Source organism: Chelmon rostratus, chromosome 1 (assembly GCF_017976325.1).
Source record: "Chelmon rostratus isolate fCheRos1 chromosome 1, fCheRos1.pri, whole genome shotgun sequence".
NCBI classification, from domain to species: domain Eukaryota; kingdom Metazoa; phylum Chordata; class Actinopteri; order Chaetodontiformes; family Chaetodontidae; genus Chelmon; species Chelmon rostratus.
In genome coordinates, this window is record NC_055658.1 from 4,995,603 (window position 1) to 5,018,248 (window position 22,646).

The window sequence follows — 22,646 nt, forward strand, 5'->3', positions numbered from 1 at the left end:
TGGAAACTGCAGGAGCCTCAGATCTCTACGGAAAGCAAGCTAATTGGCTTGCTTGGTAGAGTTTTTTTTTTTTTTTCCAACTTGGAGAAGTGCACATTTGTCCACTCACACGGTGGAACTGATTATAGTATTACTAGCACATGATTTAGCAAAACGATGCTGGATGCCTATTTCTCCCTACTCACTTAATATAATACTCTGCCTTTTAACCAATTTAATCAAGTAAGGGGAAAAAACATGACCATTTCAGGAAGTTTCAGGTATTAATTCTATTTATTGCAACACGCGTGTAAGCACTTCTGTTTTTGTGAGAGAACAGAGGTATTTTTGGCAAAGGTGCACCTTGCGTGAGCCATTTTCCATCTCATTAAGTTTGAAAGCTAATTGCCTGTGTTCAAATTTGACAATTGGAAACTCTGGAAAGGTTCGAGGATAAATATACTGTTTCAGATATAATGAATAGATACAGTCTGTTCATGGAACACTGAAAGATTTTTAATTTTCAATGTTGGGAGCTCCTCATAGATTTTCATATGATATCCACACGCAGGCAGCAGCACAGCAGGAAGAAACTTCTCCTCCCTTTAAGCACCTGGTGTTGGCAGCAGCTGATGCCACCTGCTGTGCCTCCTACGCCATACACCTCACTCCCTCATTCACTCATTTACTTTCTCCCTCATTTATTCACTCACTTACGAGCATTTACTGGCATTTCATATTTAGTTGTGGTGTTCATAATCACAGTTTAGCAAACGCAAATCAGCAATATCCATTGTTAGTCGCAAAAAAATGTTTTTTATTAAATGGTCAGTGGATAATATGTTTTTATCCATGCTAATGGCATGCCTCCAGGAATGACAATCTCTAACGTGTGCCAACATCAGGTCAAGCTTCCAATTTGTCCAGTGCTTATTATGTTTATCACCAAATACCTGCAAAACTAATGTCCTTACCGTTCACTACAGCCGTTCTTTGTGTTAAGTGCTAAATACGCTGGCAAATGTTAAATGCTAACATACTAAACCAAGATCACAACATAAACATTATACCTGCTTAAGCATTTACCTTAAAGTACCACTGTGTCCCACTGCTGACTCAAAAAGCCACAGGTGCTCAGGCTCAGCTTGTATCCAGAACTGCCTCCTACATTCTACAGATGAATGCAGTTTGCAGTCTTATACTACACACTGCTTACTGTTTGTGGTATGCAGAATGAAACTGTTAAATCAATTTATTTTGCAGTATACTAGGCCAGGCTTGGCCCTTACCACTATTGACAGCATCCCTTTATGCTCTAAAAAAAAGAGAAATTCTAAAGGTGGATTTTCAAGATGGGTAGCACCTATCTGACGATTGGAAGGAACCAGATTCACTGGCGTTCTGTCGCATTACATCACCGCAAATGTAGCACAAGTTGGAGCTCGTCCACCTGTGTTTCTGTTGCTCTGGAAGCGGAACATTATCCTTGTCATCCTGTCTCAATCAAGCTTTTCATAAAGCTTGTTGATTGACGGTGTTTCTGTGTGACTGAGGGGTCAGCAGGGTCTGGCTCACGTTGGAGCACTTTTTCCCATTTGTCACCAATTTTCAGAAAACTGCCAGTATTTAAAATGCACACAGTTGATTTCTCACCTCAAAAATTGTCAGAAGTGAATTTAGTGATGAAATAGCAGATGGAAACTGTAAAAAAACAAAACATGGCCCTGCTGGTTGTTGTGACCGCTCCAGTGCTTCGCACTGGGACACAGTTGGGGAGACAGACCAGGTCAGTGCACGCAGGAGATTTTTGCCTTTTTCTTTTTTTATCTTCCCAGATATCCACCTGTTCTTGTCTCTGTGTTTAACTCAATATCCAACTGACTAGTGGCACATTGCTGCTCTGCTGCTTGTTCATTAGAAGACAGCATTCTCTGGCAGTTTTGGTGAAAAAGTAGGTCTGCTACCTAACTGCATGGTCAGCACATCCTCGCCAATAAAACATGTTCTCTCTGTTTTACTTGTGTTTGAATCATCTAAGAATCTTCTAATCCCTCGTATAATTTGTACTTCTTTCTCTCTGGTGTTACATTGGGATGAAAATGACTTTCTGTGTTTGCAGTGAATGGATTTATTGTTCAAAACCTCTCTTGATTGTTGCACTCATTGTAGTTGCCATCAAGCTGCGCCCCATAGCTTGTCACTGTGTGCTTGTTGCGGGCCTGGTGAGTGCTCTCTGCTAGTCAGTTGGCACTGATTTCTTTTCAGTGCTTGATTTATATACAGCATGTGTTTGGCACACACTCTCAAATGCTGTGACATGGCCTACCGCAAACCACTCCTCTTCTTTTCGCTCTCCAACACAGTATTAGCACAGCACATTCCATAAGCAGCAACCTCTGAGTAGAAATGATGGATAAGTATTAGGCCTATACCTGCAAAAATGATCAATATCAATATACTGTATCTGTCTTACTTAGTGTGCTCATCTGCTGAGGTGTGCACATGTTAAAGCCCTCGGTAGCTAGAGTACAATATATGCAAAGCACAGTATGATATTTCATTTGACTTTGTTTGTTTTCTCACACCTCTGCCAATTCAAGCCACCACTTAGGGAAACTTCGCCGGTGCAGACATCCCATGAAACAGTCGTGTCTAGAGAGAAATGGCCATTTAGAGGCTTCATTTCCTTTGAACTTCCTCCTCACGAAAGACAAGCTGAGTCTGAGACTGCTGCACAGTCCCGCCAGCTGCAGTGCCAAACAAAACGTTAGATAACCCATTATACAGCTCTGCATTATGGTAAGTCCAATGGTTTATGGTGTGTTGTTGAACCCTATTCTAGTTCTGTCACCACTAGTTCTTTACATTACAATCGTGTGTGGAGTTTTGACCTCTTCTTCATCTTACTGTTTGTCTGCAAGCACGGGAGAATTTTTGTGGCAAGGTTAAGTCAGTTATGTCCCATTCAGCTACAAACTCTATTCAAATGCCTCAACAATGCCTTCACAACCTCGTCTTCAGTTTTACTCAGCCGAATTATCTTTGCTGTGTGCAATTTGAGGGGTAAAGACAGTGAAGCAATTTTCGCAGCTGATTTCAACAGGTCATAGCTGTTCTATTATTTAGTGTGACACATGTCCTTGTAAACTATGTTCAATTCAGTTTCATTGATAGAGAGCCAAATCACAATCAAAGTTGCCTCTGGACACTTTCCATATAGAGCAGGTGCAGACCAAACTCTTTATCTACAGAGACCCTGGTTGGCGACAGTGGCAATGAAAAACTTCCTTTTAACAGGAAGAAACCTCAAGCAGAACCAAGCAAGTGAGGGAGGGGTCAGGGGGTGGACAGAGATGCAATCAGTGACAGCTCTAATATATTTTTTTTGTATTTTTGTATAACTATATGTATAGCATAGTGTAGACATATTTGAAATATTAATGGATGTATGTACATATTAGTAGCAAATAGTATATGTACACAATACAACACAATAGATCTAATAATAATGGAAGTCTAACTAATAGTCATAGCAGTTGCATGTATCTCGTCTGTTATCACAGAGCCTATTTGACTCATGGTTATAATGACAGTGGTGAGGGTGATTGCAAGTCTAAAAACAGCAAAGCTTTGGATTGTAAATCCAACTCAAATGTTTTCCCCCTGCAGCCAAAGCTAATGAGCACTTCCATTCAGGTGTCATAACTGCAGTCATTAATAATTTACGTACTGCATGCAGTGTTTTATTTGCCTGCATTTTGCTCTTGTCAATACTCATTTGCAGCTCTGTTGGTGTTTCCATTTTTAGCCTACAGTAAGTAAAGCTGTTTATTTCATTTTAAGACAGAGCATTTATTTGAAATTAAATGTGGCTAGCAGAGTAGCCTTCATGCAGAGCGTGGAGGGAAGGAGAAGTGTGAAATGCTTTGCTGTCAGTTTTGTTGGCAGTCTGTCAACCCAAAAAAAGACTGGGCTTCTCGGTGTTCAGCCATAGACATAAACGTTAAAAAAGCTCCGCCGCTGTTATTTTGTTCCGAGAGCCACTACATCAAGACCTCTCAGACACGTACACATCACAGACCCCGCACAGGCGCACATCAGATCACTGAGCTGCACCTGTTTTAGCTTTGCTTCCAGGGACTCGTAAGGTAATAAAACATGTTTTTGATTAAGTATTACATTTTACAACCACCTAATATGGACAGCGAGTACATAAAACTGTTGTGATTCACAGGGATTTTAAACCTGTGATATTAATTCAACCCAGCCTGAGTAAAAACACACCACTGCAGCATTTTCCCCTCAGTAACAGCATGATTTATGCACTCTGTATTGTATTCATCAGGTGTTTAAAGACATCATCTTAATTAGAGCGCTTTAACATTTTTAACATTGCGTGGGAGTTTTTTTAATTAGAGAACTAAAACAGTAAAATAACATGAAAGCAGCTTACTTTGTGTGTTTGTGATTGTTTGAGAACACAATCTCAATGAGATTTTTTTTTCAGACCGTCTCACCTTGTAGCAGAGAGGTGGCTGTTGTCACAGTCTCTGGTACACCATCCTTGCTGTAAATGGACTGGAGGAACTCTGGAACACAGTCGTTTTCATCAACAATAACGACACGCACCTGAGAGAGGAGAAGAGAGGAGGAGATTAAAAAGATAGCGAGAGGCAGGGAGGGAGGACACGAGCAGGAAAGTAGACTTTTCACTGATAACGTGGCATCCTGTCACATGTAGTGATCAAATCCAGTGCTGTAGAAAGTAATATTGGAAAAAAAAAATGAATTTATATCAACATACATCTGGAGCATTTGGCTTTGATTTCATTTCTTTTAAGGATACCAGTGCGTATAGAGCTGCTGCATTCCTGATCTCACCCATGTTTCAGTAAGCTGTTACTGTATCTACATGTGCTAAAACTACCCCGGCAATCCCAAGTGGAAAAGATGGAGATTAAAAGTCGCACTGGGGTTGGTGTTATGAAAATTTAAATCTGGGATTACTACTTCAGGCACCGTCCGGAATTGGTTTTCTTTGGGGCCAGAGTCATTTTCATCTGCAAGTAACCCAAATTAACCCTATCCCTAGCCAAAAGGAAGCCTCATCCCAACCTTCTCCAAAAGCGTGCCCTGACCCTGATCCCTCTGGTTTATTCACCCCCCCTCAGTGAGGGAGCTGCTGCAGAGTCGGCACCGTGGTCCCTCCAGCAGATCAGCGGAGAATGCAATCTCGTGCAGTTTTTCAGAAGCCCAGAGCTAACAAATGAGGGTGGGAAGGATGACTTTGTATGGTGCGAGCACGTAGCAGTGTTTGTGTTTGTGTGTGTATTTGTGTGTGCGTGAGACGCTGTAATGCTTTTCCGTTCATTAGGGACATGAAGGCAAACACAGCATCTTCTACCAGATGTTGACTGCCTGCTTGCAGCATTCAGGAGGAATAAATACAGACATGGACTGGCAGGCGAGGCCTCGCCCCACGTCGCCTCTTCCATATAAACACAGCAGTATACATAGACACACTGCAGATCACTCTCTGACAGACACACACACACACACACACACACACACACACACACACACACAGTGAATGGTGTGTAAATACCATTGTTATTAAGCCGGGTAGGTAAGATGAAGTTCTGTAATATCAGTTAATCCTTCAGCAAAGATCAGCTTTGAGGCAATGGACAACAAAATAAAATCTGACCATGTCAACTCCCCGAGGTGTGTGTGTGTGTTTGCCAGTGACTGTTAATATTTGTTTACCCGTGTATGTGCAGGTGCGTGTGTTTGCGTGCCAGAGTGAGCAAGCCTACGTGCCAGTACAACAGGAAATGGCGAGGCTTTGGCAGATATATGAACGCTCAGTATACAGTAAACGTGCGTACAAGGGTGAGGAAAAGCAAGATTGAATGAGAGGGAGAGAGGGAGTCGGCCGTAATAAAGCAAGATGAGCTCATAGACACGTCCGCAGACGTGCAAACACACACACGCACACACACACTCGGGGCAGCTGCAGGCAGGTCTCGGGCTGGTTAGGTAACTAATGGTGCCGATGAGCTATCACTCCTAGAGGGAGAAACTTGGAAACTACCTGCAAATTAAAGTCATGCTCAGTGACTCCAGTCCACACAAATACACCACCTCTGTTTGCTATTTTGGCAGACAGAGAGACAGATTTCTGAAAAGCGGAATAAAATGAAAACCAACATAGGGCAGCTACATAAAATCGAAATACATAGTCTTCACTGGAAAACAAATTAAGGTCTTTTCCCCCCCCCCAAAAAAATAAAGCTACAGTAAACTTGAGTTAGAAGAAGGAAAAACAGTACGCCTTTAATCATCATGTGCCAGCTTACAAAAAGGAATCAATTCCAATGCACACTCGTCGTGTGTCCGACTCAGGACGGCTGCATTCTTGTCTGAACTCAAACGTAACACATAAAGCCAAGACGGCATGAAGAGGTACATTTTAGCATTGGGTCAAATGTTGTCATGTTTTTGTTTGGTTGCCATTCTCATGAGGGCGGGTCTTATGTAATATGAGCCTGCCTCAGGGCAAGTACAGCTGAGGGGTCACCAAGAAGAACCGAGTCAGAGCTGACAAGGTTTGTCTTTAAATTAAAAATGGAGAAGTAACTGATGCCCCCAGTTCAGTTCCAGCTGCGGAAATTTGCTTAATTTGGATGGAAGGATGTGCATGTTCATGTTCTTTGTTTATGTGTCTCAAGAAAAATGCAGACATTCATATGAGTTTATTTTAATCACAAAAAATCACAAACAAATGAAAAAAAAAATCACCAAGTGCTATGGATGGATGGGGCTGTGATACCAGGAGGAAAAACAAATATCTTGCAAAAGTACAAGCCATCACAATCAGCAGTGATCTCAGAATGTAGCACACAGACAATAATCTACAGATGCGTGTGGGTGAAAAATTAGTTTCCTGACACAACCAGTATAGCGTCCACAGAGTAGCTCCGGGGCAAGTCAAATTTAAAAGCATTTAAAAGCCTGAGAACAAACAGTAAGCCGCCTGTCTGCTTCTGTTTTAAAGCAGGATTTGTCAGCCTTATCAAAATCAAGAGCTATGAAATCAAGGACCTCAAATGTACCTCGTCTGTGGACAGTTTGTGAAACTATTCCGACTGTATGTTTCACTCAGAAAACCATGTGCTTGGTTAGTTCCTTGCCATTTTAACTGTGTTCTCAGCGTTTTCTTTCCATGTGCATGCACCGAATGAAGAAGCTGACTGCTGCATGTTTGCCACTGTGTAGGATGTTACTACTTATGAGCATTCAGCTTTCTTTTATTAAACTTAAGTTTATAAAATACAGCACAGGAACTGAAGTGGGACATTACTTTGCTTGTCTCATAAATGTTCTATTCCAATAACAATAGTCATCGACAGAACACATTTAATCTTAATGTAAACACATACAGTAGGAACGCCACACACACTCCTCTCTAGGCCATAGGTCAGCATTTTAGCATGTGCTGCTATGAGCTATAATACAGTATGTGTAAGGTTCATTTCCCAATTTTACCACAACATCTAATCAACAGTGATTTACTCACACACACAAAAATCTTAAGAACACACATCTTAAGACGGCAGTATGTAGATTATGTGGAGCAAAACAGTAGGGATGTAAATAGAATGAATATTTCAACAGCTGAAAGGAGTGTGTGTATCGTACCTCGTCACCTACATACACTATATCAATAAACCACTTAAGCTTTGTTGTAGCTATTCAGCCTTCCATTATCCTCTCAATTGTTCCAACGTGATGCAATGACTGATGCTGTAATTCTGTTCAGGAAGCAGCGAAGAGCAAGTGTGGGGGCATTAAAGCCAAAATAAAGCAAGGTAAAAGGTTTACCCTGTCAACAAGATTAGCCTACACAACACGGTTTTTCCACTGCGGATGCAGAACACTGAACACTCAACATTTGCCAGTAAAATGTCTGAGTCAGAACTACAAATAGCTTTTCTAGTAGAGGCATCATATACAAAGTATTCTTTGACACAGCTTCTTGCAAGGATTGTTTTAAAATTAAAATCAAATTTCGGGGGGTTACAGGGCTGTGTTCAGTGCTGGGCACACACACAGGATGCTTTCTGTCTGGTGGTGTTAAACTGCTCAGACAGAGAGGTGGGTGTGGGGGCAGGGGTCGCCGTGTCTACAAGGTGCTGCCTTTCCAGCGTTGATGGGACCCCTTGTGGATGTTCAAAAAGCTTACCCGAGCTCCGGTGGGCAGGCATGGGCTGCGCTGGCTCGTCAGGGCAGGAGTGTGGGCAGTGGAGGGCACATCCACCAACTCCCTGCTAATTCCTTTCTTTCTTTTCCTTGTCTCTTTTTCTGTTTCTTCTTACCACTGAACCTCGTAATCTCTCGCTCAATCTCCTCTGTAGTGCACTGGATCCCAGAGCAGAGCAGCTGAGGACAGATGGTTTAGCAGGACATGTTTTCAGCCTGAGGCCAGAATAATGATGGAAACCAGACCAGATGCATCGACGCCTGCAGCGGTCAGCCGCTGTTCTCTCTCACTTCCTGACAACATGAGGAAGTCATTGAGAATTCCACAGCACCCATTCCAGACAGACAAGTCTATTTGGTTTTGACTGAAGACAATATTCATACTTTTAGACTTAAAGGGACATGTACAGTTGTCTTTTAAGTTGAGGATTTAAATGCTGTTTTACAATTAGATAACAACCTGATGCAACGTTCACAACTATTACCATCCATACAGCAACTGTATGTATACATATATACAGCATTTCAGCAGCCTAAATGTTTGTTCAGCTCAAGGATGTTTCGGAGTAGTTTGCGATGTTGTGGCCATGTGCGGTTATTTTATTGTCTGGAAGGTATATCATAATTACCACTGTGCACCAGAGCACTGACAGCTGTCTTCCCTCCAACTATCACTGCATTGGGTCAACACTTCTCCCCAAGAAGTAAGTGACAATAGCTTGAAATACAGCAGATCAAAGTCAGCTGCGCTGCATGAGAAACCACCCCACCGGTTGAAGACTTGTTAATTTGAAGACCTGTCAGATATTTTACCGACTTAAGGCTTGACGAGACAACATTGTAATCTCGAAAATCTTTTGAGTGTTGAAGACAATCCAGTCATTGAATCTGACAGTGGAAATGTGTGACTTGGAATTCACAACACACGCACAAACCTCCGCTGCACTGCTCATGCTGTCCAGGCCTTCGCTGGCTCGCACCAGCAGTAAGTAGCGGTGCTGGTCGCTCTCATAGTCAATAGGACGGGTCAGGCTGATTTCACCGGTCTCGGCTGAGATGGAGAACAGACTGCTGGGGTTGATGAGAAGGCTGTAGCTGATTGGTTTCTTCTGGAAGGACACAGCAGGTGTGACCAGGAAGCTGGAGAGACATGAAGGAAAAACACATCATTGAATGAATTTGTAGTAGCGTAGGGTGAGGTCGAGGGTGGAGGAGAGCCGAATAGATATCTGCATGCTTAGATATTAGTCTTCAAAACCTTGTTGTATGTTAGAGTGGTGCAGAGAAGAATTCTGTAAAGCAGATTCGTTTCTTGTTTCCACTATGTTTTGCAAACAGCAACATTTTTGATAGTGTCTTTGCAAAAACAATACTTCACATGTGCATTAAATATCCATTGAAAGCCAACCTGTGGCCAAACGTCATTATTTTAAGTGGCACTAATACTCATTTTTCACATTTCACATTTATCAGAATAATTACTTTTAAATGTGACTGTGATTAAATTCATCGTGGGGCCCCTTCTGCACTTAGGAGGTTGACAGACTGGAGCAAAGAGTGGACAAGACCAGCACCGGACCAGCTCTCCAGCGCTGGGGTCTCCCTCGAGACAGGTGGGCTGTCCCGAAGGAGGCCCCAGCAGGTGCCGGTCCCGCTGTCTCTGCTTCCTGACGTCAGCACCAGTCGGCCGCTATGCCGAACCAGTTCTTCAGCTCACAGCAGAAAACACTACTAAAAACACATTACCCAAACATTACTGCAAATGCATTCAAACTAGTACTCTCCATCACTGTGCAAACTATTTACAGTTGAAATGATGGCAAAAAACACAAATGTTGCATATTCACATCACCTGCAGTGTATAGCTAAACACACGTCCTGCATTATTAATTGCAGTGTTGGTAAAAAAGCTGTTGCATTCCATGACTCTGAGACAAGGCCTACCTGGAGCTCAGATTTAGTACGACCTCCTGTGTAGTGGCTGACAATGGTTTCACGCTAAGGTAACAGGCTGTTAATTCCTGTGGTGGAAAAGGCCTTAAAGCAGAGCCAAGTAGTTGATTACAGACAGGCAAAATAGATGTACTCTTTTAGCTGCAGAGTAGATTGGACCTCAGTAGATTAGAATGAAGTAGACTCAGTTATAGTAGTGTGGTTAAGTATTGTAGATAGGATCTGTGTTGAGCAGATTTGTGTATGGCGAGTGCAGTTCGTGCAGCTCGAGGTACAAGCTGGACAGCAGAATAAAAGGAATAACTAAGGAGGATACAATCGAACAGAGTGAAGTCTGGGCTATTATGTTGAAATCAATGTCGTGGCGTTTAAAACAGTTTCCAAATCCCAAACTTCATCATGATGTGGCAAATGCATGCAAAATTATATCTCAGATAATTAAACTGATGCTTATTGCAGCTGTTCCACTGCTGTGCACACACTCTTCACACACACACAAGGAAAAAAAACACTTCTGCTGCTAATTTTCTGTTCCTAAAGTTTTGCAGTATTTCGGGTTATATAAATATATACAAATATACAAATATCGACATACTAGGACCTTGTTACAGCTCCACTAATACTCAGTCAAGGATTGAAATATCCCAATGAACTTGAGGAGCAACTCAAAGTCAAGTAGAGTGAGAGCGGAGAAAATATGAGGGGAGTGGATTGAAGTATCTAAGAGCAAAGTGAAGTGAAGACTAGAGAAGAGTGCAGGACAGTTATGTCAAGAACAATTACGCACAGCGTCCACCAAAGTAGCACTGAGCACAGTAAGAGCGGTGGGAGTACAAAGACTCGCTATCTAACTCTTACACAGCTTTCCTGGTGAAAACAACGTAAACAACAGCCTGGAATATCCACTTTATCGGTTTGCCAAATGTGTCAGTCAAAAAAAAAAAAAAGTAGAAGAAGAAGAAGCCGGAGGGAGAAATGAGACCATTCCAAGGACACTAGTCATAACTGTACCACTTTAGTAAGACCTGAGGCTGTTTGTGTGTGTGTGTGTGTGTGTGTGTGTGTGTGTGTGTAAATCAATACTTAAAGGCAGTGCTTTCACTTATGTGCTGCATATCATGCCTGCTCAAGGCTAAATGCATAGTGCTTCTATTTAGCAGTCTAAAGCGCAGAGATGCGTTAGTGCAGCCAGAGAAAGAAAGGAACATGTGTGCACATCAAACATCTATGATCAATTCATCTTTTCAAACACAGAAGCAATGCAAAACATGTTCATCTGAGTGGATATCAATCATGTCTGAGGTAGAATGAGAACGCCTGTATGTGTGCACAAGTGCTTGAATAGACCCATTCACGTTTGATGTCTAGTGGAGAAATTCAGATAAAGAACTGGCTGTTTGTATTACAAGCTGGACATATATTGTGGAGATCGTTCCAGAGATAGGACCAGGCTTCTTTTCTGCCATTGTGTGTGGATTTGTAAACTCACGGCTGTCCTTCAGGGGTGTTTTCTGGTATGGCAATTGTGAAAGAAGCGTTGGTGAACTGTGGCGGCCGGGCGCCGGCCACCACCGAGACAACAGCAGGGGCGCTGCGGCTGCCCAGGCGGTCTGCGGCCACCACCGTCAGCAGGTACTCCCTGTCCTGCTGCAGGGGAAGGCCCGTGGTTCGGACCTGGCCACTCTTCCTGTCCACCTCAAAACGGCCATCGCCACCTGCAGAGAAAAGCAAAACGTTTGCTACGTGGAGCAACACTTTCCACAGAAAGGCCATCATCTGTCATTTGAGAGAAACACTGAGGTCATAGAAAGGTATGAGGTGATGTTCGTATATATAGCTGTTGAATAGCAGAATAATGGTAAGAGTCTTTCTCCTGAAAAAACGAGCAGATAAACTGCTCGAGTTTATCTGTGTTTATTTTGATCCTTGTCTTGCATACTTCTTTCTGCGGTTTCATGTTGAGAAGGCTTGCAGCATGAAAGGAAAGAGACACATAACAGCCTCTGGACACACAAGAGTCTCCCTAGGTCACAGCTCGGAGTGGACCAGTGCAAAGGGCTGCAAGGCAAGACGCTGTGCAAATACTGCCGCCTTCAAGAGCTGTCAAAAACAGTTGGAAATGCATGCTGAACATGCGCCAATAAAGTGATACATATGACCGGACAGTCAGTTTTCCAAGTTGTTAGGATGTGAAATGCATAGAGCAGAGAGACTGGAAGTGGGATGTTAAAATTCATGAGCTCCATGTAACATAACAGGATACGATGAGCCTCTCATCCAAACTACGGTACACTGCATTTTCAAAAGTCATCGTTTTTGACTTTGGTTGTGAAGCGACCTCAACTAACAACTGAAAAGTTTCGTCTAGAAACAAACATCGATGTTTGTTTGTTTTTTTTGTAATTTCCAATGTCAGTTCATTCTCTGTTGCACCCATGGGGAAAATTAGACGATCATCTTTCTACAGGCGGTGGGTTCACAGATTCCAGAATGGGCCGGCAAAATCATTACATGGCAGACAATAAGAAAAGCAATTATTTTACGTAGTGGAAAAATGAATTACATTACAGTGGAAAATAACTACGTGTGTGTGTGTGAGAAGTACTTACCGGCTCAGATTTCACAGAGCTACAGAAACAGGCGTGAGTCTGCATCATGGGAAATATTTAGTGTTGACCATGATGCATCATACACCCCAATGATGAAACACTCGTCGAAAACAAGCGAGCTGATGGAATTCAGATTGATTCTGAAATGAAAACACCTCTAGGAAATACCTATGTTCAATGTTTTTTTTATTATTATAAATCAGTGTACTGACCTCAATATGGTAGCTAGTAAACTGATTCAAAGCAAGCTGATTGGTGGTGACTTTCACGGGCTACATTCTGTTTGTCAGTGACTTTTTAGTCCCTTTTTTTTCTTGTCATAGAAGGAAAAAACAAATAAAAAACTGCCGTGTCAGTGACCCAGTGTGCACAGCAGCAGCTTCCTCACCCACCTGCCCTATCTTCCAGGTCGGTGTGAGGAAAAAGAAGTTCCCCTTTTTCAAAGACAATGTTAAATAACAGGCTGTGTGGGAGAAAGGAAGAAAAAATGTCTTACCGTCAGACAGGAAGTACTCCACTTCGCCGTTGTTGCCTTCATCCCCGTCCTGCGCATGGAGTTTGTAAACCAGCGAGCCCGCAGGGGCATCTGGGGGAACCACGGCGAGGTATGGGGCAGGAACCATGCTCCATTCTGGGACATTGTCATTTACATCCGTCACAGTCAACTCCACTCTGACAAAGTACCACTCTGGACCTGAAGCGGAATAAAAGGGACAAGACGGCAGTTCAGAGAAGGTTGACCACGCTGACCAAATTTGAGGCTTATTTTATGTGTGATATAGATGTTGAACAATAATTAAAGTTTATGCAAACATATTTTTTTTTTGTTTGTTCCGAAAGCCATTTTTGTGCTTTGAATAAAGCTTCCAAAGATGTCTCTGAAATTTACAAACACAGTGCTGCATGTACAGTTATTCTATCATCAAACAATATGGTTGTGAAATCGGGAAGAGTCTGTAGAGACAATAGACGCTTCCACATCGCTCTGCAAGCCAAATTCACTCAGCTACATAGCCATATTTAGTAACGAAGAAGACAGCGGCAACAAGAAATGAGCCACATGCTGTCTGTTTCTTTTGGTTTATCTTCGGAGAACGTCTCAGGCACCCTTGTCAAACACACACTGAATGGCTTGGTGACAGATTTAGACATAAGGTGAAGGAGGCTGCGCTTGCTACGTTCATTTTCACTCCAAATGTCAAAGTCTTTATTGCGTTCTTTTTTTCGTGTCTGAGAGTTGTTTGTCGCAGCGTGAGGCACCACTATGTTCCTTTCTGTCAGCCCAACACACTCCTCCAGCGGAGTAAACCACGTGACGTTCAGCCAGCAATAGCCGACTGTTTTACTGTAACTGGCTGTGCTGCCCAGGGAAACAGACAGATCATTCCAGCAGCCGGTGCAGGCTAGCTGGTTAAAGCAGCAGTGCTGCCAGCTCAGAGATGAATAATAAATGTAAACAAACCCAGTGGAAGAAGAAGAAGAGAGCGGTTTACACAGGTCTAAAACCTACCGGTAGGTATTTGTCAGCACAACGCTGATGTAAGTGCAAAGAAAAAATAACACTTCCCTGTGGACAACCAGACCTTTGTTACTTCACAGAACACTTGATGCCACTTAAAGCTGAAACATTTAGTCAGTAAATAAATCAGTCAATCACCCGAAAATTAGCAACGATCGGGATAATCAGTAAGCGGTTTCATGAATGATAGTCATTTTTCATCTGACACGCACTGGTTGTCGGGGACAAGAGGATTTTCTTGACTCTTTCTGTCATAAAGTGCAGGATTTGGATCTGGGACTGTTGGTTGGACAAAAAAAAACAACAACCATGAACTGGATCAGAAATTATAAAAATGGTAATTTTTCACTGTTTTTAAACATTTTGTGGACTGAACCTATAATTAATTAACTGAGAAAATAATTGGCAGATTAATTTTCAATGAAAGCAATCATTGGTTACAGTCTGGGGTGCTCTGGACTGGCTGTCTACTCCACAAAGCAAAGCAGTGGTGAACTACATCACATGTTAATAATGCAAATGGAAAACAGTCCTTACAATTCTTGTGGATAATCTGGTTTGTACTACAAATGAAAGTTAAATATAGTAAAACAGGTGACATATGACATAGACATATGCAAATAAAAACCCAGCATGAAGCTTCAATGTTTGCAATGCATTTTTTTTGCTGACATTGTTTGGTCCCACCCCAGAAAAATGCCAAAGCAAAACCAAAACCAAACCAGTATTTTTCTTCTCAACACAGGGTTCTGTTCATCTGTGATCGCCCTTCATTTCTTTCCTGTCATGTGGACAACGGACAGTGGAAACATCACCAAGAAGAAACTGAGAGGAGGCATCTCAGTTTATAATTATAATTAGCACTGCGCTATCTGCAACCACAGTAAACAGCAATCACATTCACACTGGAAAAACAAACTAAGGTCCCACACAGACCTCATCGACACACACACTCAAACACACACACACACAAAGAAGACCCTGCACAGTCGTGTTTGTTGGTCACAGCAGGGAAGGAGAGGAGTAATTTCAAGGCTGGAGCCAGACGATTGCTCTCAGCTCTGTCAGTATTGGTACCTATTGAAAAAAAATGGCTGATTCTTATTTGGAACGGTTATTTAACAAAGAGGTATCACTGTAATTGTCCTACACATATTAACAACTGGCTGAACAGCAAGTCCAGATGATGAATTTTCTCTTTTCCCTTTACATTTTCTCGAATGCCAAATGCAAGTAGTGAGATAAGAAAATGCCTTTGTGAGCATAACTGTTCGGTAAATGATGAAACGTCTGAGAAGTCGTCTCAGAACGAGATGGTGCAAAGTAATACAGAACAAGACAGATGAGTGAGCGATTAGTCGCTGGTTGAGTGTTGCATGAACAGGGCTAAAAGAGGCTCAGAAATGACCCTGCAGTGGTGATGGAAACAGCAGAACAATGAAAAGTGGAAGAATTAAGAAGAGAAAGGAAAAAGAAGACAATGACCAAGCAACTGCATAAATCAATGGCATTAGAGAAGAGAGGGAGCGAGGCAACATTAGACAGAAAAAAACATAAGCGGACATCAAAAGAAGACGGGAGACCGAAATTAAGCAGCCACAGCTTACAAAAAATGCAGCGCCGCTCTTGACTCTGGAGTTCAAGCAATGTATTTGTTGATGATCTCTCACTCCGTCCCCCTCCCTCTCTCCGTCCCCGTGGTCGTAACAGATTCAGAATTAATTGGCAAAAGGACAATGCAGCTTTGGGGAAGAAGGGACGGCATTACCCAGATAATAAATCACTGGGCTAATATGCAGAACACTGCCAAAATGCATCTTACAGATGCACACACATGCAAGCACACACACACCTTTCTCACTAATAACGATCATCAGTGGATTAGTGGCTAATGAAGGACCATAGGGAGATACAGCTTGGTGCTACTGCCATCGCTCACACTAATGCATCTCACTGGATCTAGTGTTATGTTGCAATCCCTAGAAACAGTGGGATCCGCAAGTACTAATAATGCCACAGAAGGCTTTTCTGTGCCCCCCCACAACCTCATTTTCTCCAATAGGTTGCAAGTCCAAGCATTCTGACATGTTCATTTTCTCACAGCACTGTCTCGTTAGCTTGTTTTCACAGCACATACAGCATGTGTACGGTCCCGAAACCCAGTGTGCACACCAAAAGAAAGATGGAAGATGTGTTTACTGCTATTTGTTCATGTAAATGGATTTTTCTTATGATCAGAATACAAACTGTGGTCAAAGTTAGAGAAACTTCGTGATCCGTCACAATAGAAAATTGCAGCTTTTATCTGTTGCGCCAGCCGACGGAAACTTCAAATGTTTCCATGGACCATTTGACATGTCATGTTTAATTTTCATTGCAGGAAAAGCAGAGGTGGAAATGTTATTAGTTATATCAGTGTTTGAAAAGTCAAAATGTCTTCTGTCTGTTCAACTTTTTGACATTTTCTCCCCTATTCATATGCACTATAGCCCAAACAGTAATGGATGTATTACACTGGAACACTTTGCTAAGATTTTGCCCATGAGCATGCCATATATCACCACCTTGATTGCAGTGTGCCTATGCTAAATTCAACTCATTTGGAAAGGTGCACCTGTCTATATAAGACATGACAATGGTCATGAAAAACCTGATGGAGGACCCTCCTCAGTGAAGGTTTGCGTGAAACAGAATTCTCTGGTCTGATGAAAGCCAGACTGAACAGGATCCACATGCTTGTGGTGCGTACACATTGTCTGTACATCTGGTGTGCAAAGCTTGTCGCATGACACCCAAGAAGACTCAAGATGCTTCAACTAAGCACTGAGTTAAGCGTGTGAATATCTGCATCTGTCAATGTGATATTTATTTATTTTCTTTTTAATTACTTTGCAAAAACTTCTAAAGTCCTGGTTTTGGGTCTGAATACTTTCTATTCCATTACTGATGGCTGGCGTTTGCATGGAGCTACAAGTAATGGGAGAGAATTATTAGACTAGTGGTATAATCTCATGAATGATTCTCATGCTGTTAAGGGGGGGTTGTATCACAATTTCCATTTTTCCACTAGGCAGCCAATCTGAATGTGCTAACCTTTCGGCATGGTTGTCTACCATCACAAGCAGAGACCCTCGTGGGTTCAGATTGAAGTGGGTACAGGCTGCCACACGTCCCTCCCTGCACTACTTAATAATCCAGTTGGGGCAGAGATACCAACCTACGTATATAAATAATCCAATCATACTTCACTCCTTGAAAGCATTGAAACAGATCCAGTCTTTCCTTAACTTGCCTAATGTATACAAGGACAGTCAGCCACAACCATGTCTTACTGGGCGCAGGCTTTTCTATCTGGAAGACCTGTCGTAACTGGACTTGTATGCTGAGGGAAACCTTGTGCCTTTCCAGCAATTACAACCTTCCCATGATCTACCATCACACTTATTTATCGCAGGTACCTACAGATCGGGAATTTTATTAGGACTCATACCACACTACGGACAGATGCCCAAACACATCATAGTGGACAGCATCGTCATCATGTACCCGGCACTGAGGGATCAGTCTCTGTCTTATAGTGTAGCAGATCCTCTGCTTGCTACCAGGGACCTGGGTAATGTGCCTCATACGGAGACACTTCACTGACAGAGAAAGTGTCTTCCTGAAAACATGGTAACCCCTTTTTGATAAATGCATGGCACCCCATGCACTTAAAGACATAACATACATTTTATTATTCAATCCACCGTCCATTGCAATGCATTGTACAATATGTTGGCTGTAAATATTTCTAACGTCCCATATACTGGTGTCTTTACCCTTTTCTCCTTTTTGTTTCTTATTCAATGTATTTATTGCTATTTTTATCTCCTCCTCTGTCCTTGTTTCCTATTATTATTACTAATACAGCAGAGATGTTTGTTGAAGAAAAGAAAGAAAATGAAGGACAAATATATATATCTATATAAAAAATAAATATGGACAAACTGTCTGTGCCTTGTCTGCCTTGTTTCATGCATGCCTACACACACACACACACACACACACACACATATATATATATATATATATATACAGCGGTGGAGCTTTTCTAGTTCTTTCTAATTATCATTATGGATTTTCCATGTGTTTTAGCAGTCTGTTCACACTGATAATAACATTAATTTTGTAAGACAGTTTATTATTAAACAATAGTAGGCTAATTAGGCCCAAATAAATTCAATTTTGTATTAAAATTCCAGCCCCTATACAATTTCTGGCCCTTGGACTAGTTGAGGACCCCTGCCATACCTGCTCTTATTCATAGGCTACAATACATTATGAAGTGGAACGTTTTCTATTTTTAAACACATTTTCTATTGGCCAATTAATTATTAGTGTAGTTAAATATACAATGTAGCTGGAGATCATTCACAGTGATCCTGTCCTCAGATGAATGTGTTTTTAATGTGGCTGATCCTTATCACTGCCATCGTTGTCCTGGTGACGTCAGCTGCTGCAGAGAGTCGTGTGTTGTTGCTGCCGAGTTCACACATTAACGTTACTCAAGAGAATCTGCTGTCAGCTATATCGCAGAGACAGAATGTGTCTCGTTCTCTCTATAACACTATTTCTGCATGCGCTGTAAATGCAGCTGTAAGAATATGTCGGAGTCAGAAAGAAATATGGACAAAATCTCGGCGCCTCGTCTGCCTTGTTTCATGCTGGCCTAATCACAGGACATGTGACTTTGATGAACTGATGAAATGTTATTTGCTCTTCTCTGATACAGGTGTGCTATGCGTATGCTCTTCTGTTTATGCCTTAAATTATAATTATCTTTGTTTCTTTGTGTATTTTGTTTTTGAAAAACTTGGTGGCTCTTTTACAAATACTGGAATATACCATTTGGAAATGCAAAACACAGACTTAGAAGCAGAAAACTGCTAAATTTGGAGCATCTGAGGTAAGAGTTCTGCACTACAGAAATCATTTTCATTAGTTTTAATTAATCTCAGTGCTATTTTGTCATTTTTTGGAGCTTCTTATTCCTGGAAGAACTGTACAATTCTCATAATTATGTACAATCGTCATCAAATCTGAGGCAGCAGTTGTTTGGTATTCTGTCTGTAGCCTTCCTTCTTCTCATCACATGTCACATATTGGTTCCTATATCCACTGGAAGAGCTTCACATGCAGAACATCTTTAAGCCCCTTTTGTATTTGCATTACTGAAATGAATCTCTCCCTCCTCCTGCCTATATTTCCACACTTTTGTAAATACAGAATACCATTCATCCATTAAAAACATGATTAACTGATGCTATCTTAACCTGTATATACCTTTTAACACAAGGAATGTTTAATTAAATATTGATTTCAGGTCATACATTAAAAATGTATGAGAGAGAGAGAGATGCAGTTCAGTAACAGGACTAACTGAAGCACCCAAACCAAAGAAACAAAACCAGCTCTGGCTGCTGAAGTTTTGAAGATTGATTACCTTGAAAATGTATTATTAAATATTACTCGTATATCATGCATGAATGACTACAGACATTTCGATAAGGCCACAAGTGAATTCCATGCTTCAGAAACACGAGATGCAACTGTTACAGTATACATAGTTTTTACCCAACAGCTACAGCTGATGCAGCGGTGCTACTTACACAAGTAGCCTAAGTAGGGCTGACCTGGGCTATCCGGCCAGTCAATGATGCATTGGTACGGTATCTGCTCTATAATTCAATTCCTGGTCCATCCTCTTTGTTTATGTGGCTCAGCAGTGCAGCTACCAGAGCACATGTCTGCAGCAAACAGGCTAAGTCGACAGCACCAGATTAGGACATATTATATACGGCCTTCAGAAGATGAGTGTGCAGAAAATGCTACGCGTAAAGCTTGATTTCAATTAGTCCCACTGCCTTTGAAAACAACTGCCTAATATGCTGTTTGTACTTTCTGCTTCCTGACCCATTTTTTTTAAAGTGCCGCAGACAGTCAAGATAACAACAAAAAAGCAGAAAGAGATAGAGAGCAGCAGCTACGATGGAGGCAACTGAAAATAGACAGGACCACGTCATATCGAGTACATGCTGTAGATGGAGAAATATTAGTGACAGAGCAGTCAAAAAGCCAACAAAAGAGGCACAGCACGCACTAAACAGCGTGGATTGTTTCATACTTTAAAATTCTGTCGTGTTTGTCTGACAACCTCACCACAGGAACATTAAGGGTGTGCTGACTGTGTTATCATGGTAGTAGGGATGGACAGTGGCACCACCTTGATGCTATAGATATTCTGCTCTCCCTCTTCATTTCTCTGCTTTTATTAGTCAATTGTGGCCACTGCTACAATCAATTAGTAGACTTCTTCACTGCAGTATTGGATTTAAAGGATCAGTGTTATGAAGTATGTTGTAAGTGCAAGTTTGATGTTAGTATGTTAATTAGCCATTTATGGATTTACTGTGTCTCAAAAGACTTTAATTGTCTCAAATAAATGTATCCAAAATGTACACACTATATACTGCTACCACAGTATATAAGATTGTACACACATTCACAATTCTGTAAAAATAGTTAGATTTAGTCATCTGTCGATCAGATCAGATGACCTTTTATCACGTCTCCAATATTCAGAGAGATCAGGAGTAAAATGTTTTTGTTTCATATATGTGTACAAGTGTGCTTGACTTCTCAGCACATATAAAGCAACATTCCACAGTGCAATCTCTTTGCATTTCCAATATCAATCCCTCAAAGCCTGGCCCCAGACTTGGACCCTAGAAACACCCTCCGGAAACACTACTCTGTTCTTGCAGCCAGGTAGTGGGATGAATTCCAAGTTAAGACCAGGGGCCAGATACATGATCTTGTGATATCAAAACTAAAATTCTGTGTCTGTATCAAGGCAAACATGGTGCATGGACCTGTTTTATAAATCTCAGTCAGTATTAGCGACGTCAGTAGTGAACCACAGAGACAGAATATTTTTGACCGGCTACGCATGTTGGTCTGCAGGTTAACGTGCAAACACACAAACAGAGTGACGCAATCTGGTCCGAGGCCATCAGCTGGTGTGCCGAATGACTGAGGCCTATTTGCTGCCTATCGGTGCGATAGCGGGTGAAGGTTTCCAAGGGCTAGTAACTCAAGCCTGAGTACGTTTTGCCATGGAGAGCTACTGTGACTACGCATTGAAAAGTATTTTGAGGAGAAAGATGAGCTAAAATCTTCCAGGACACAGCTGACTGGGAGTTGCAGTCCAGTGTGCTCGTCAGCTCAAAATTAACCGGTTCGTAACTGGAGAATGGCTGTCGGGCTATCAAAAGCAAAATTAACCAAAACTGACATCCCTTGTCAATAGGAAAGTGTGTGCATATGCACAAGTTTGATTACCACCCCTATGATTTCCAGTTAGCCATAACTGGATGTAAATATGCCCTTAAATCAAATTCTTTAACAACATCTCTCTGCTCCGCCAGCCTTCAAACCTTGTGATAAAACAAACAATAAAGACTAAGTGCAATTTCACGAAGTGTCTGTGTATCACTTTAAAGGTCTGCAAACATAAGAGCATCCATCCTTATGCACAGCCGTTTACTTAAACTGTGCCATTAATTCATCACACTGCCAACCATTTTCTGTGGTGACATCTCCAACATCAAATGTAAGAAAGGTAGTCATGAATACTACAACACTATAAAGAACTAAATTAACGTCAAACAAACATAAGAACATTTATATTAAAACTACTAAAACACTTGACTGTTTTCTTTGCAGTTTAAATATCTTCCTATAAAAGGCCAGAGTGGCTCACAACCTATAAGAACGATGTTGCACATTACATTCTATCTCTGGATTTATGTTTCACTTCTACGTCACCAATTTCAAACTCAACTCAATCCACAAAACTGTGTGCATGGTCAGAAGTATGTGGAAGGTGCGCACGCTCTCACAGCACCTTTTTAGAAATACCAGCTTATGTTGGAAATGGTAAGTGTATGATTCTGTGTGCATGAATTGCTTAATCGTCCCATCTTTCAACACAAACAAGACCCAGTTCATCAAACACCATCTGGCCTGTGCCTCTTTGGTCTCCACTTTCTCCAACTGTTGTTTAGCCTGAATAGTGAACCACTGGTTAAAATCATTATTCTACCGAAATGTCTTTTTTGCTGCTGTACATTGAGTGCCTGATATACCTTAGCTGACACTTAATTCTTGCATTTGAACTCAGATCTTTTCTGCCGAATGAATTGGGGCTTTGTTCACTCCATGCTGTACATAACGTGCTTAAGGTCAGCTGCTGGGAAGATCTGATGCTGCCAAATGTCTACCTT

At 41.7% G+C, this 22,646-nt stretch overlaps 1 protein-coding gene across 1 annotated transcript in view; it reads right to left on the bottom strand.

Moving 5' to 3' along the window:
* Positions 1-22,646, bottom strand: part of si:ch211-186j3.6 (neural-cadherin) — a 294,654-nt gene that overhangs the window by 202,145 nt on the left and 69,863 nt on the right. Inside the window, exons 2-5 of the mRNA XM_041938705.1 lie at positions 13,300-13,497; positions 11,684-11,909; positions 9,177-9,381; positions 4,497-4,608 (exon numbers count right to left, since the gene is read on the bottom strand). Of these exons, the coding sequence (XP_041794639.1) occupies positions 4,497-4,608; positions 9,177-9,381; positions 11,684-11,909; positions 13,300-13,497 (741 nt within the window). The remainder of the gene's footprint in view (positions 1-4,496; positions 4,609-9,176; positions 9,382-11,683; positions 11,910-13,299; positions 13,498-22,646) is intronic.